Raw genomic sequence first — 15435 nt, 5'->3', positions numbered from 1 at the left:
AATTATTAAGTGTCTGAGACCGGATTTGAACCCAGGTACTCCTGACTCCAGGGCCGGTGCTCTATCCACTGCGCCACCTAGCCACCCCCTTATCTATTATTTTTAAAAACTTTTATATTGCTACCCTAGATAATTTATCTTTTTTTGTTGATTTTTTTTTTTTTTAGATTTTTCAAGGCAATGGAGTTCAGTGGCTTGCCCAAGGCCACACGGCTAGGTAATTATTAAGTGTCTGAGACCAGATTTGAACCCAGGTACTCCTGACTCCAAGGCCGGTGCTCTATTCACTGCGCCACCTAGCCGCCCCGAAAATTTATCTTTTAAAAAACAAAATTTTAAATTAGTTACTATCAACAAAGACATTTGAATATACAAAAATGTAAAATAATTATACATGAGACTCTAAACAGTATAACTTAAAATTTGTATTTTAAAATGTGGGTGTTAACATTGAAAAACTACTTGATCCTCTGTGGGGCTCCATTCTCTTGTGAACATTTTTTTCAAATTTTGTGACTATTAAAATATTACATAATTTGCCTTGCATACTTAGTCAATGCATATATTACTGTTTTTCTTCTTCCCATTTCAAGTCAACTTTTTCCCTATCCAACTATTTAAAAGGCTAAGCTTGAAAATTACTTCCTTTTCTCTGAATCTTTTCCAATTTACTGAAAACCAAGTATGTGCAGGGCATTATGTTAGAGCCTATGATAAATGGCAAAGTAATAGCCAACAGTTTTTACCACTGACACCTTGTATTAAACTACAGATGAATAACTCTGTACAAAGATTAGGATTAGAAATAGGACTTTAAACAATACGTTGAACTGCATTTTTGATTTTTACATGTTTCTGCAATTTTTTCTGTACTTGTTATGCTATTTGTAGCTAGCATTTTGTAGCTAGCATTTACACAGTAATTTGAAGTTTGAAAACATGTACCATCCTAATTGTAATATATACCTTTATTATCCTATCTGAGCCTCACAATAAATATGCAAGGTAGATTCTATTAGAGTGTCAAATAATCAATAAGTATTTATTAAGCATGTGTTCTGTGCCAGGCACTGTACTACATATTGGAGATACAAAGAGAAGCAAAAGACAGTCCCTGTCCTCAAGGGGTTTAAAATCTAAGAGAAAGATACTGGAATTAAGATGGGTTGGAAAAGGCCTTCTGTAGGAGATAGGATTTTAGGTGGGACTTGAAAAAGTCAAGGAAGTCAAGAAGCACAAATAAGAAAAGAGTTTTATAGGCATGGGAGACAAGCAGAGAAAATGCAGAGAGCTGAATGATGGAATGCCTTGTTAGTGGAAGAGCCAAGAGGTCAGTGTCACTGGATCTGATTATATGGTGGGGAGTAAAATATAAAAAGACAAGAAAGGTAGGAGGAGGCTGGTTATTGGGCTTTGAATACCAACAGATCATTTTGTAATTGTTGGAAGCAACAAGAAACCACAAGAGTTTGAGTAGAGTAGTGACATGGTCAGATTTATGGTTTAGGAAAATCACTTTAGTAGCTAAATGAAGAATGGATTAGTGGAGAGACCTATGACAAGCAGACATACTAATAGGTAATTACAATAATCCAGGTATGAGGAAATGAGGACCTATACCAGAGTGGTGAAAATATTAGCATATAGGAGAAATATCTGCCTAGTTTTCAATATTATGAAAATGTTCTTTGTGTCCATCTGAGGGCTCCCTTGGCTTCACAGGCCCTAATCAGATGTCAATTCCCTCCTATTGTTCAATGTAACTCCACTGATAAATATAAATTTGCCAAAAAAAGAGCTTCCAGCCTTTCAGATTCCATACCTGACCTCAATCAAGTAGAGAGGGTGGAATCTCCCTTTTCTCCCCTTTTCTTCTGATTCTTCCCTGCACAGGAAGTAGACAAGACTATAAAAGTCTGGCCTAAATTCCCCTTGTGGCCCAGACTCATTTGAGTCTAAGTCCAGCCAGCTCTTAAAACTGTTTTCCTTTCTCTCTTTCCCTCAGATACTCTTTCCTAGACCTTTGTTATTCAGCCTGTCCTCAAGCAGCTTATTGTCTCTTTAGCAAAAAGTTTAATCTGTGAACTGTGCAGGCCAGTGAAATAAAAATCCTGAGCTTTCCCAACTTCAGGACTAGTCCTGAGTTTTTCACTTTCAAGAACTCTCATCTTTATGATGGTACCACCAATTTCCTCATCATCAAAAGGACAGAAGAGGGTATTTTTGAGAGCTGTTGCTAAATTGGAGAGAAGTCACCAATGTGCCCTGGTAAAGGAAGTTTTCTCTCTAGCAAAAAGAATAGCTGCAGGTAAAAAAAAAAAAAGTGACATTGGTAATATGGCAAGTTCTTTCCTTGTCTGGTTTCTAAGACTACTTAGCTAAGCACCCACTTAAACAGCCATAAAGATTTCCCTGATTGCAACCAGGAAAAAAAACCAAAACCTATATTTTTTCCCATCACTATCTTCTCACTCTTAACTACAATTTGTGCAAAATCTTTTCCATATGAGACCATTAGTCCCCATAAATCCAATTAATTGTAAGGTCTGTAAAACATATCTTTGAAGACTCTTTTACATCTTCTCCTTCCCTTCTGCCTCCACTACAACCACCAGACTTCATTTCTTCTCAAATGGTCTCCTATGATGGATTTCTCATTTGTCTCCTTAACTTCAGCCTTTTCCTCAATCCAATTTATCCTGTATTTGATTCCCAGAATCATGTTCCCAATTCACTCCAAACATATCATTAACTGTTCATTTACAAAAAAGAATTAAATACAAACATCACTGAATACTCTCCGTAATTTGCCTCCAACTATATTTCCAGTCTTTATACACTTCCTCTTCACAAACTCTTATATTCTAGCAGATGGTCTACACCTCATTCCTAAATCCTGTCCTGACCCTTTCCACCTTTATGACTTTTCATTCTATTCCCCTACTACAACTTTGTCAAATAGAAATCCTCTTCTTACTTATGTATGGTTCACCTCAGGTATTTTCTCCTAAAAAAGATGTTGGAAGGGGGCAGCTTAGGTGGCACAATGGATAGAGCACTGGCCCTGGAGTCAGGAGGACTTGTCAAATCGATTTCAGACACTTAATAGTTACCAAGCTGTGTGACCTTGGGAAAGTCACTTAACCTCACTGCCTTACCCAAAAAAACCCTGAAACAAAACAAAAAAAGATGTTGGTATGAAAATGGAGGCAAGGCATTGTTTGACTTTTTCACTGACAGGCAGCATTTTGCTAAGAAAAATGTGCTGAAGTTACTTTTACTAATTTCACCTGAAACTATTCATTTTTTATGCTTATCAATTCCCAACTTGCATATAATAATTCATATATATCTTACTGCACTACAAGTCTGAAAAAAATACTTGATGGTAAAGACAGATTTCATTTCTGTATCCCCAATACCTACCATAGTATCTTGCTCCTGGTAGTAAGAGCTTGATAACAGACACCATTTCCAAATTAGGGATTGGAAAAGGAGAATAAGACAACCAAGTAGACTTAAGCAAAGGGAATTAAGAAGGTGGGAGAGGAACTAGGTCATTAATTTTAGAATGATTATTTCATTTGATGTTCTACAAATCCTATCAAAGGAAATTTAATGCATAGTATATTTTCAGTAGAATTATTACAAATGAGATAAAATGGCAATTTGCCACAAGTACAGCACAAGGCCATTCACTCCATCAGCACTTGTGATTGTTATTGTTTACAATAAGCAATTAAGGGGTGGCTAGGTGGCGTAGTGGATAAAGCACCGGCCTTGGAGTCAGGAGTACCTGAGTTCAAATCCAGTCTCAGACACTTAATAATTACCTAGCTGTGTGGCCTTGGGCAAGCCACTTAACCCCATTTGCCTTGCAAAAAAAAAAAAAAACCTAAAAAAAATAAGCAATTAAGTCCTAAAATAGCAATTACTTAAAAATAGAAAAATAGGATTTTTTTATACCTCTAGAGAAGAGACATGGTGGTTTGACAAAGGTTTTGCTTTCTCAATACTCTAGAGTTTGAAAATGTTTTCCATTCCCAAAAGTTCTTCCTTTTGAAAATAAGAAATAATGGATGCCTTCACATAGGTTTTCATGGCCAAAGAAATCATCACTAAGTGATCAGTCTAGGAAGTGATAAATTTGTCTGTACTTAGGTAAGATAATCCTCAAACAACTGATACAATACAGAGATAAAGATATGAAATTTAACAGTCAAGGGAAAGAGAAGTCATTGCTTGCCCCCATTACCAAACTTCCAATTAATCATGTTGCTCCCTGCATTTCAGCTCTATAACCAATTATATTGCCCTCAATCCTCTGATGTCACTTTCCCTGTTCTATTCTTTGTTTTAAATTTCCCAAAACCTGTAAAAGGGGAGCTATCCATCCGCTCAGAGTTTTTGGCATAAATGAAGGCAAATCACTGACCCATTTATTGACAGGCAGTAAGACCTTATTTATAAATATTTTTGTGCAATTACAATCCACAAATATTATTCATAAGATGATCTATTTTTTCTAAAACTATTTCATCTTATTTTAGAGATTTAGTTCCAATTACTACATCTTTTGCATATTTTTCATGTTTAAAGACCAGAAGGCCAGGTAGATTTGTGGACAGTTATTAATTTATCAACTTTAAGGTCAATAAAAATTTTGAAATAGTATCTCTTTCCCTTCAGATCAATTTAGGAAAAGCTTCAACACTGAAATAATAAAAGCAAGAAGCCTTTCTATGATCCACCTTATATTGCTCCACCTTTCACGAACATCTCATGACTTCCCCTTTCCTCCATTCTTTCAGAAGAGAACTTTGCCTCACATTTTACTGAAAAAATTTCAGATCACTCATCAAGAGGTTCATCTTCACTCTTCATCTCATATCACCATGATGCTTTCTGCCACCAATGTCTTTTTTTTTCAATCACAAGTGAAGAGGTGGCCATTGGGAAATTCTCTTATACACACAACTGATCCAATACCATCTGGCAGATTATCATCTTATTATCTCCACTTTCTCACTTATCATCAATCTCTCCCTGTCTGCTGGTTGCTTTCTACCTACAAACATGTCCATGTCTCTTCCAATCTTATTTGATCTACCTCAATTAGCTATCATCCCAAATATTTCCTTCCTTTTAACTCCTTGGGAAGGATACCTCCATTTATTTTTCTTTTGTTCTCATTCTAATTCTCTATGATCTGTCTTTGATCTCATCAACGGAAACTGATCTCTCCAAAGTTTCAAATTATTTCTTAATTGCCAAATTTAATGGCCTTTTCTCAGTCCTCATCCTTCTTGAGCATTCTGCAGGTTCTGATTGCTTATCATTATCTTCTCCTTGAAACTCTCTTATCTCTAGGTTTTTGGGTCACTACTCAAAATTGGTTCCATTGATTCTTCTATATTACCTGTCTGAGCACTCTTTCTTTGTTGGATCTTCATCCAGGTCATGCCCACTAAACCTAAGTATCCCACAGGGTATTCTATCCTGGGGTCTCTTCTTCTTCTACATTATGGCACTTGGGGGTTGAAAATAAGAGGATGAGAATCTATGGGAATAGAATTGTCTTAAAAGAAGATTAAACTAAAATAAATGAAGAGACAAAGTATTATTTTAGATAGAAAGAGGGGAAACAATCCTAATTCAGGAAAAAAAAGATTTTTAGAAACAAATGGAGAAAAATATAAACCTAACTCATAATTTTGTGAAATTATAAAACAATCTAATAAATGAAGAAGAGTAATAGAGTGAATAAAAAACAAATAAACAACAAAAAACCAATCTGTTGCTTTCAAGAAACTCATTGAAAAAAAGGTATATGCAGAAAGTGTATCCCTCTCAAAGGAGAAGGGACAGGAAACATAAGCACTTCTATAAGATCTTTTTTACTCACCCAAGGCCATTCTCCTGATACCAACCAGATACAACTATATATCCCATGTTAAGTGATCCTAGGGCTTTTGGTTTTACCCCTTAAATCAATTATGAAAGCTCCTCCCAAGGGCGACTAGGTGGGGCAGTGGATAGAGCACCAGCCCTGGAGTCAGGAGTACCTGAGTTCAAATCTGGCCTCAGATATTTAATAATTACCTAGCTGTGTGGTCTTGGGCAAGCCATTTAACCCCATTTGCCTTGCAAAAACCTAAAAAAAAAAAAGCTCCTCCCTCTTTTCCCATTAACTTCATCATCTCAGACCAGATGACTCCAGAGCATCTGACATCATAGATAAAACCCCATTAACTATCTTTGAGTAAATCAAAACATTCAAGTCACATATCCCTCAACCTATTATTGTGCCTAAAGCTCTCCAAATATATATTTGGAAGGCAAGATGGTAGATAAAACTACTTTTCACCCCCCCCCCCCATCAGTTACCATCCTGAAATATATGCCTCCAAATAGCATGGAGCATCTTTTAACACATGTCAGAGATAGATCATTTCCTAAGTAAAAAAGGAAAGCTGGGATTCAACTTTGGAGATTCCACATGATCCAAATCTGCAGAACTGCCTCATCATGCCCCAAACTAAACTGAAATTCAGAAGCCTGCAACATCCCAAGGCAAGGTATAAAGAATGTCCTCTAATAAATTATCTCTAGACATTTAAGCTTTACTTTTCCCTTGTCCTCTCTGGACATCTAGATTACCACATAATCATCTGCCACCAATTAAAGATAGTAAATGAAAGGGGAAAACTCCTCAAATCTCATTCTCATTTTAAAATTATATCTAAAGGAATACTCTGATTGTGTTTTAACTTGCTACTTTGAGATATCAATCTACTAAGAAAGAAACATGTTTCAATCAATTAGTAAGAAGGCAATGTATTAAGTACTTAGTATGTGCCAGGACCCATTCAAATAATGGAAATAAAAAGAAAGGTAAAAATAGTTCCTTGCCTTTAAGGGGCTCTTATTCTAATGGGGGAGAACATCTGACAAACAAAACAGCCTGTTAAAGATATTGCCTCAAGAATATAAAACAAAATCCACAGCCTGACATTTTAAAAGTCTTTTACAATCTTCTTCTCTGTACCTCTTTTTATCAATTTATCTGTATATATATATATATATAATATATATATATATATATATTGTATTACTAATAGAATGCAAGCTCCTTAAGGACAGAAAGATTCTATTTTGGTCTTTATACCCCTAGCAACCTCTACTTCATATTTGTTAAATTAAATAAACAGATTATTTGATTTTATTATAGAATTATGCCTCCAAATGTATAAGTCCAAACTTAGAAAAAGATACATGTTCAAATGACACACAAGTATCTTGCTTTCTAATCTTGCCTCCTCAAACTGGAATGTCTCTCTTTTCTATTGGAAATTTCTTCCTAAGACTTCCATTTTGTAGAGTGGTCTTAGCCAGCCTATATTCTCCCTCTTGGACCTGTTCTGCCATCTGGACCATGCTCCTATGCTAGGTACCTGTATCTCCCCTCCTCCTCTTTTCAGCTCCATTTTTTTTCTTCTTGTATCCCTAGTCTTTAGCACATGGTATGCATATACTTAATATGCTTTATGAAAGTTAGTAAAAAATGGGATACTGAATTGAGATTGCTATTACTACAAATTCTTACAAATTACTATTACGACAAATAACCTGACATATATAAAATCCAACATTAATGCCTAAAAGAACCAATTATATAAAGTAAGGTTCCCACAGCAGGCACAAAACAGCCATGCTGCTTGATGAAAGCATAAATTCATATTTTGGCCATGTTTCAGTTAGGAATCATACATACAATGATGGTCTAGAACTTTTGAAATGACACCAATAATCACTTAGCCTTTCTGAAGTAACTGCTACTGAGATCATGTGGGACCTGGCAGGTTGACTTTTCAACTATACTATAATACAAATCTTCCACTTTCAGGCAGACTGATGCATTCAATGTCTTCTGAACACAACTTGTGTCTTCCCACCTCTCCAACTTTGCTTTCACATTAGTCCCTGCCCAGAATTTCTATCCTGTTCCTTTCTTCCTAAGCAAAGATTGTTCATTAAGTTCAATAATATCTCTTCTGTGTGACTAATTCAAATGGGAGTAAACACTTCATCCCCCAAAATCTGACAAGATTTACTCTATGTACCTCATATAAGATATCTGTAATTTTCCTCCTTGGAATTATATTGTTATGTACATATCTTGTTTTCTAACTTCACTATTGAAGGTAAAGACTATACACTATATATATTTCTTTATATATGCCTAACAGTGCCTTGCACATAGGAGATGCTCAATGAAAATTTGATTACTTAAGGACTAGGAGGCATTGTTTTGTTTCCATCTATTTTTATGTCAAGGAAAATCAAGAAACTCTTAGAATTAGTAATATAATCTTAGAAGAAACAGGCAGAAAACTGCTTTAGCTTTAATGTTAGACTAGTTTTAATAAGAATTCTTAAGTCAACCACACAAATCTGAGTGTTAAATAAGAGCTCACGTGTTTTATCTTATGTAAATTTAGCATTCTTTTCTATTTTAATGATTTAAATAAATATCATTTAAGTTGTTTCATAACATTCAAGTTCAGGGACTCTTATCCAGGAATTGTAAATAAGATTCCAGGATGTTTGTGGACATGGAGGAGAAAAAAATTACATTTCTATTTAAATATAATTTGCTTTCTTTACTACTCTCAACTTTATTTTAGTTATTTAAAAACATCATTATGAAAAAAGCATTATCAGGCTTTATCAGACTAGCAAAGGAATTCATAATACAAAAAAAAAAGGTCTGGTTCTAGTGTTATAATCTCCTTGCAATCTTTTTTAAAAAATTGTTAACATTTAAAATTTTATTTTTTGCAAAGCAATGTAGTTAAGTGACTTGCCCAAGGTCACACAGGTAGGTAATTATTAAGTGTCCACCTAGCTGTCCCACTTTGCAATCTTTTTTAAATGACTTATCAGAGATTAGTAGTAATAGTTAAAGTTATCCATTTTGCCTATTAAATTTGTAATAGTTATCCCATGTGCTACTTTAGGTTCAAGGTACATTTCTATTTATTTGAAAAGTTTTCATAATTTTTTTATATTTTTAAATCAGCAAGACACCTACTACTCTGACAAAAATACAGTATTGCTCTCCAGTCACTATCCCTCTGCCAACAACCTTATCATTCTAGTGATATTTTGTACCTTTAAAATCATTAATTTGAGGAGTCAAGATGGCCGACAAATTATGACTCTAGCCAAAATTTAGAGGGGCAGAACACACACACAGAAAGACTTAGTGATACATTTTCCCAGTCCAAGATAACTTAGAAGTTCCACAGGAAAGGTGTGTTTCACCAAGACCGAGGGTTAGAAAACAGCCCTGGCCACAGTGCAGCCCAGTCCAGCAATCACTGGCCACAGCTTGAAGGGGTGGTGAGAGAACTCTGCTACACCAGAATGAGCTAGGAGTGAGAAGTACCTGCCACAGAATCTGCAACAAGAATCTGGAGAGGGGTGGCTAGGTGGCGCAGTGGATAAAGCACCAGCTCTGGAGTCAGGAGTACCTGAGTTCAAATTCGACCTCAGACACTTAATAATTGCCTAGCTGTGTGGCCTTGAGCAAGCCACTTAACCCCACTTGCCTTGCAAAAACTTAAAAAAAAAAAGAATCTGGAGAAAGCAGCCTGCACCCCCAGAGACAGTAAGGGAAGTCTGCAGAGATTTCTCTGCTCTCCCTTGGGGTAGGACTCTGCTGCTAGCCTACACTCAGATCTAGGTTGCAGTTTGGGCTTCCATACTAAATAGCCAAGCTGGATCTCTCCTTATAGCTCCAGGGCAAAGAGAAGGGGGGGGCATCTACATATCAAAGCTAGGCAAGAAAGCATAAGACCTTGGAGGAATAAAAGTCCCAGTGGGGTGTCCCCCCCCCCAAAAAAAACAAAAACCCAAAGCTTTGGAAGTGCTGTCTAGGGCTGAGGAAATGAGTAAATAACAGGAAAAAGAAGAATCTGACCACAGAGAATTACTTTAGTCCCATGGAAGATCAAAATACATACTTGGATGATGAAAAAATTGAAGCTTCCGTATCCAAAGCCTCCAAGAGAAATAGAAAATGGGCTCAGACTATGAGCTCAAAAAAGACTTTGAAAAGCAATTAAGGGACATGGAGGAAAAATTAGGAGGAGAAATGAGAGCGATGCAGAAAAATCATAAAAACCAAATCAACAGCTTGGTGAAAGATACACAAAAAAAATACTGAAGAAAATAATATGTTAAAAACCAATTTAGGCCTAATGGAAAAAGCAAAACAAAAGGCAAATGAGGAGAATGCCTTAAAAAGCAGAATTGGCCAGATGGAAAAGGAGATAAAAAAGCTCTCTGAAGAAAATAACTCCTTCAAATGCAGAATGGAACTAAAGGAAGCTGATGAATTTGCAAGAAATTGGGAAGAAATAAAACTCTTCCAAAAAAGCCCAAAATTAGAAGATGTGAAATATCTCATTGGAAAAACAACCAACCTCGAAAACAGATCCAGAAGAAATAATTTAAAAATTATTAGGCTATCTGAAAGCCACAATCAGGAGAAGAGCCTAGACTTCATTTTTCAAGAAATAATACAGCAAAATTGCCCTAAGATCCTAGAAGCAGAGGGTAAAATAGAAATCGAGAGAATTCACTGGTCACTCTCTGAAAGAGATCACAAAAGAAAAACCTCCAGGAATATTATAGCCAAATTCCAAAACTCCCAAATCAAAGAGAAAATTATAAAAGCTGCCAGAAACAAACAATTCAACTACTGAGGCTCCATAGGATTACACAGGATCTGGCAGGATCTGGCAGCATCTACATTAAGGGCTTGTAGGGATTGGAATATGATATTCTGGAAGGCAAAAGATCTTGGTTTACAACCGAGAATCAACTACCCAGAAAAACTGAACATCCTCTTTCAGGGGAAAAGATGGGACTTTCAAACTTTCCTACTGAAACAACCAGAACTGAACAGAAAGTTTGATCTCAAAGTACAGGACTTTGGGTGAACCATAGAGGGGATGGATGAAAAGGACTATGAGGAACTTAATGATATTGAACTGTTTGTATTCCTGCATGAGAAGAAGATATTGATAACGCATATGAATTTTCTCATTTATAACAGCTGTTAGAAGGAGCATATATAGACAGGACGCAGGAAGGAGTGGAATATAATGGTATAATATAGTAAAAAGATGGAGTCAATGGGTGATAAAGGACAGTGCTGGGAGGAAGGGAAAGAAGAGGAAGAAGAAGAAGCTAAGAAATTTCACATAAGAGTCAAGAAAAAGCTTTTTCAATGCAGTGGAAAGGGGGAAGGCAAGGGAGAATGAGTGAGCCTTCATTCTCCTCAGAAATGGCTCAGAGAGTAAATAACATACACACAATAGGGTGAGGAAATCTATCTTACCCTAGAGAAAAATGAGAAGAAAGGGATGGGCTGAGGGGGAATGGGGGGAGGAAAGGGGGGGAAATAGGGGATAGAAGAGAGGGAAGATCAAGGCAGAGGGTACTCAGGTACTGTCTACTTTTGAACAGGGCCAGGATGAAAGGAGAGAGAGAGTAGAATAAAAGAGAGTGGGGAGGAATAGAGTGGAGGTACAGCTAGTAATAGCAACTGTGAGAAAAATATTGAAGCAATTTCTCTGATGATTAAAGAAAAAAAAGCAACTCACCCCAGAGACAGAGCCATTGGAATCTGAACACAGACTGAAGTACATTTTTTTCTCTCTCTCTCTCTATTCTTGAAGTTTCTCATCTTCTTGGGGGTGGGGGGGGGTGGGGGTGAGGGTTATGCTTACTCTTATAACACATTCAATTTCAATCAATGTATAGCATGGAAACAATGTAAAGACTATCAGACAGCCTTCTGTGGGGGGGAGGAAGGGAGGGTGGGGGGAAAATTGTAAAATTCAAAACCTTACAAAAAATGATAGGTAGATACTACTGTTGTATATAATTGGAAAACAAATAAAATGTTAATTAAAAAATCATTAATTTCAGATTATCTTTTAAAAAAATGAACTTTAAACATATAATTATGAATTATAAATATGTAATGTTAACTCCTTGAGTTAAGGTGTCATCTGGAATTTTTGTTGGCAGATAAATAAGCCCAGATCTACTTTTCAGATTAAAAATATATAAGTTTCAACAAAAATTCTAGTAATTTGACTTTGGAAAATAAATTATTTCTTACTAAATATTTATAAATATTAAGAAAAACAACTAATTATTATTTTGGTTGGTTGTTTCGAGTACCACACAATTTAGAATAGCTTCCCCCTCTGGGGAATTGGTTCAAGAGGTACTCAACAAAAAAGTCTTGCTATTCATTATTCCCAATACAAAATGTTTCAGGTAGATGTCCACATTTCTCTCCTAAGTACTCCTTTTTCCAGAGCTCCTTGAGAACTTCTGATTACACTACTTTGAAAGAGATTGACAAATGCGTATTACATCATGCCTGTAAGGTCTACAAGGACTGTTATAAATCAAAAGGGGGAAATTTCAGAGACAAAAGCCTTGTAGCAAAAACATTCTGCCTCTGATTTCCTGAAATTAAGAAACTAAAAGAGTGAGCTATCAAGAGTATGATTATATGAAAATAATGTATAGGAAATGTTATATAATGTTATATATATTGTTATATAATAAAATGTTATATAATTCAAGAAAGTATGTTTAAAAACACTGAGATTTTTCTCTAAGTCACAAACTTAAGACTTTTAATATTATGCAGTTTTAAAAGTTCACATGAATACATTTTGTTCTTTTTTTAATAAGCTACAACTTTTAAAATAGTGATAAGTCAATTATGATTGATATTATAGGTAAAAAAATTCATGGGTACATTTGGGAAAAAAATGACTATCTTGCATATTTACCTGCTAGCTTCTAAAGAAGATGTCTCCTTAGGATTTGAGGAATTTAATATTTTTTCAATTTTCTCAACTGAGCGAATAACTTGAATAAGTCTCAAGACACACATCTGTAAAGAATAAAGCAAAAAAATAAGAAAGAAATCTTTTCATGATGTTTTATTCTTACAACCTTAAGTAGCTGAAATAGGGTAAACATAAACAGAGAAGAATACATTGAAGAAATGGGTAAAAACAGTCACTTCTTTACAAAAATTTTTTTTTGTTATGGATAAGAGCTAAAAAGAAAACAATAATAAGAAATAAGTAGATAGAAGTCTGTCAAAAAGGTTTGTTTTCTTCTCAGTTTTAGGAACCTCCATGGTTATAGACATGTTAATAAATAACTTTTTTGTGGAAGATTACTCACAACATGGTCTTTTAGAAAGATCACTAGATTAGGTGGCAGGCTTGAGTTGTATCCCTAGCTCTGCACTTGCGTAACTTTAGTTTGACTCATCTTTCTTTTATCCATAAAATTTTAAAATCAATTTTGTTCTGAATTTGTGAGTATTGTTACTTAAGGTCTCTTTGTGTCAGTTTTCTTATCTGTAAAGTGGGATATTAGCTGCTTTAAATACCCTCAGGATTATTAAACAATCTGCCAAACTCAAAGATCTGTACAACTGCCAGTTATTAGCATTTTTATTAGGAAGAATAGTAGCCAGAGAGGAGCCCTGGGTTCTATTCTAGCCCCAGAACTGCATTAACTAGTTGTGTGAGTTCAGGCAAACCATTAATATCTATCTCTAAGACTAGACCTTTTTATATGTGAAATATATTATACAGACTAGATTTCTAAAAAAAAAAAATCACTTTTTTTTTTATAATCTACCTGTTTAATTCAAAAGGTTGGTGGAAAGGTAAGATGAAACCTGTGAAGGGTTTTTAAAAACATGAGAAAAATAAAATTTTCAAAAAATAATCCTGAAAATATAAGCTTAGCAAGCATTAGTGACAAAGAAGTCAGACTGCTATATTTAAAAAAAATTAAATCCAAGAGGAGTAAGTTAATGAACAAAATAATAAACTAACAACTAATATATTTCCTTGCTAATTTTCCTTTGATCATATTCTACCACTATTCTTCTTAAAAAAGTATTTTTATATTGGTATTGTATATATTTGCTCATACCTTTTTCCTTCTGATATCCTCTTGTTTAGACATTCGCTCATCAACTGCTCGAATTCCCTCACTGACGGTTGACTTAAGGCTCTTAAAAAAAAAAGCCAAGAGAAGTTAAAAACAAGAACTCATGACTGGAACAAATGAACTATAATATTAGGAGCTTTTTGCTTATCTAGTTGCAGAAATATATGCTGAAAGCCCACCTGACAGTACTGTACTAAGTGTTATGAGAGAAATTATAAGACATAAGCTTTATAAAACTGAATATTTATATGATAAGTAATGGTAGGGCAATTTGAGTTATAGGACAAGGATGCTATAAAATGACATTGATGTTTTAGGAAACTTAGGACTATGGGGGTAATAAATGGAATAGATCAGAAGAAGAAAGGAATTAGGAAATTATTTTAATAATCCTGATGAGACGTGATTAAGATCTAAACCAGAGTGAACAAAATGAAAAGAAGACTCAAAAGGACTTCATTACTAGAAATAAAGAAGAAAGCAAAAACTTTGGTTTATTCAACAAAAATTAATCACATAAAACTATAAGCAATGTATGATCTTAAGGGAGAAAAAGGATAAATAGACATACTCTAGTAGAGGAAAGTAAGCCAGGCACAAAGAAAATAAAATAAAATCTAAGTACATAAGAAAATTAAGTGGTGTCAGATAATATAACAGAGAAATCATTTAATTTGGGGCTTAGAAAATTTAGTGCAAGGGATGATATTTAATCTGGGCTTAGTAGAAAAGGAAGACTGCAAACAGATGTAGATTTGGTGAATAGGACATTCTAAGATTATGTGTGAATATGAACAAAGGTATAGAAAGGCAAGGATGTATTCAGAAATTGAACATAGAGAATGTATAAAATGTGGTAAGTGATAAAGTGAAAACAGTTCATTGGATTAGGATTATGGATGGTTTTGTCAAATCATAAGAGAAAACTACAATTTCTTTACCCTCCACCAACATGAGCAGGAAGGTGGTAGGGACTACCAATGACACCAAGATCCTTTCCCCTCTTATTCCTGTTAAAAACTCTGGCCCTAAGAGACTATACGTCTGAATATATTCAGGAATTGGATTCAGAGACCTTTTTTATCCTGGAATATATAGATATACATATCTATCTATATGTCCCTATTCTACTTCTTTCACTCAATCCTCTGAGAAAAAAACAACACTCTATGTCCACATCAAGATTAGGGCCGAACATGCCTGACCATGATTCAACTGCATGTTCTATATGAAAGGTATCTTTTGATGTGCATAATCCCTTTGCCACACTATATATCATAAAAGAAAGGTCTGAGGAATGGATCACCAAGTATTTACCAACTCAAATATAGGACAGGATCTCTCTGTTGGCTTCTTTCCTTG

The 15435-nt window shown here is 35.0% G+C and overlaps 1 protein-coding gene across 1 annotated transcript in view; it reads right to left on the bottom strand.

Annotated features, from left to right (window-relative positions):
- COG2 (component of oligomeric golgi complex 2) overlaps positions 1-15435 on the bottom strand; it is an 80499-nt gene that overhangs the window by 49224 nt on the left and 15840 nt on the right. Inside the window, exons 4-5 of the mRNA XM_074223038.1 lie at positions 14056-14136; positions 12888-12991 (exon numbers count right to left, since the gene is read on the bottom strand). Coding sequence (XP_074079139.1) covers positions 12888-12991; positions 14056-14136 — 185 coding nt within the window. The remainder of the gene's footprint in view (positions 1-12887; positions 12992-14055; positions 14137-15435) is intronic.

The sequence above is a fragment of the Macrotis lagotis genome, chromosome 2 (genome assembly GCF_037893015.1).
Source record: "Macrotis lagotis isolate mMagLag1 chromosome 2, bilby.v1.9.chrom.fasta, whole genome shotgun sequence".
Taxonomy (NCBI): Eukaryota; Metazoa; Chordata; class Mammalia; order Peramelemorphia; family Peramelidae; genus Macrotis; species Macrotis lagotis.
Note: the sequence above shows the minus strand (reverse complement) of the source record. Positions and strands in the feature narration are given on the sequence as shown.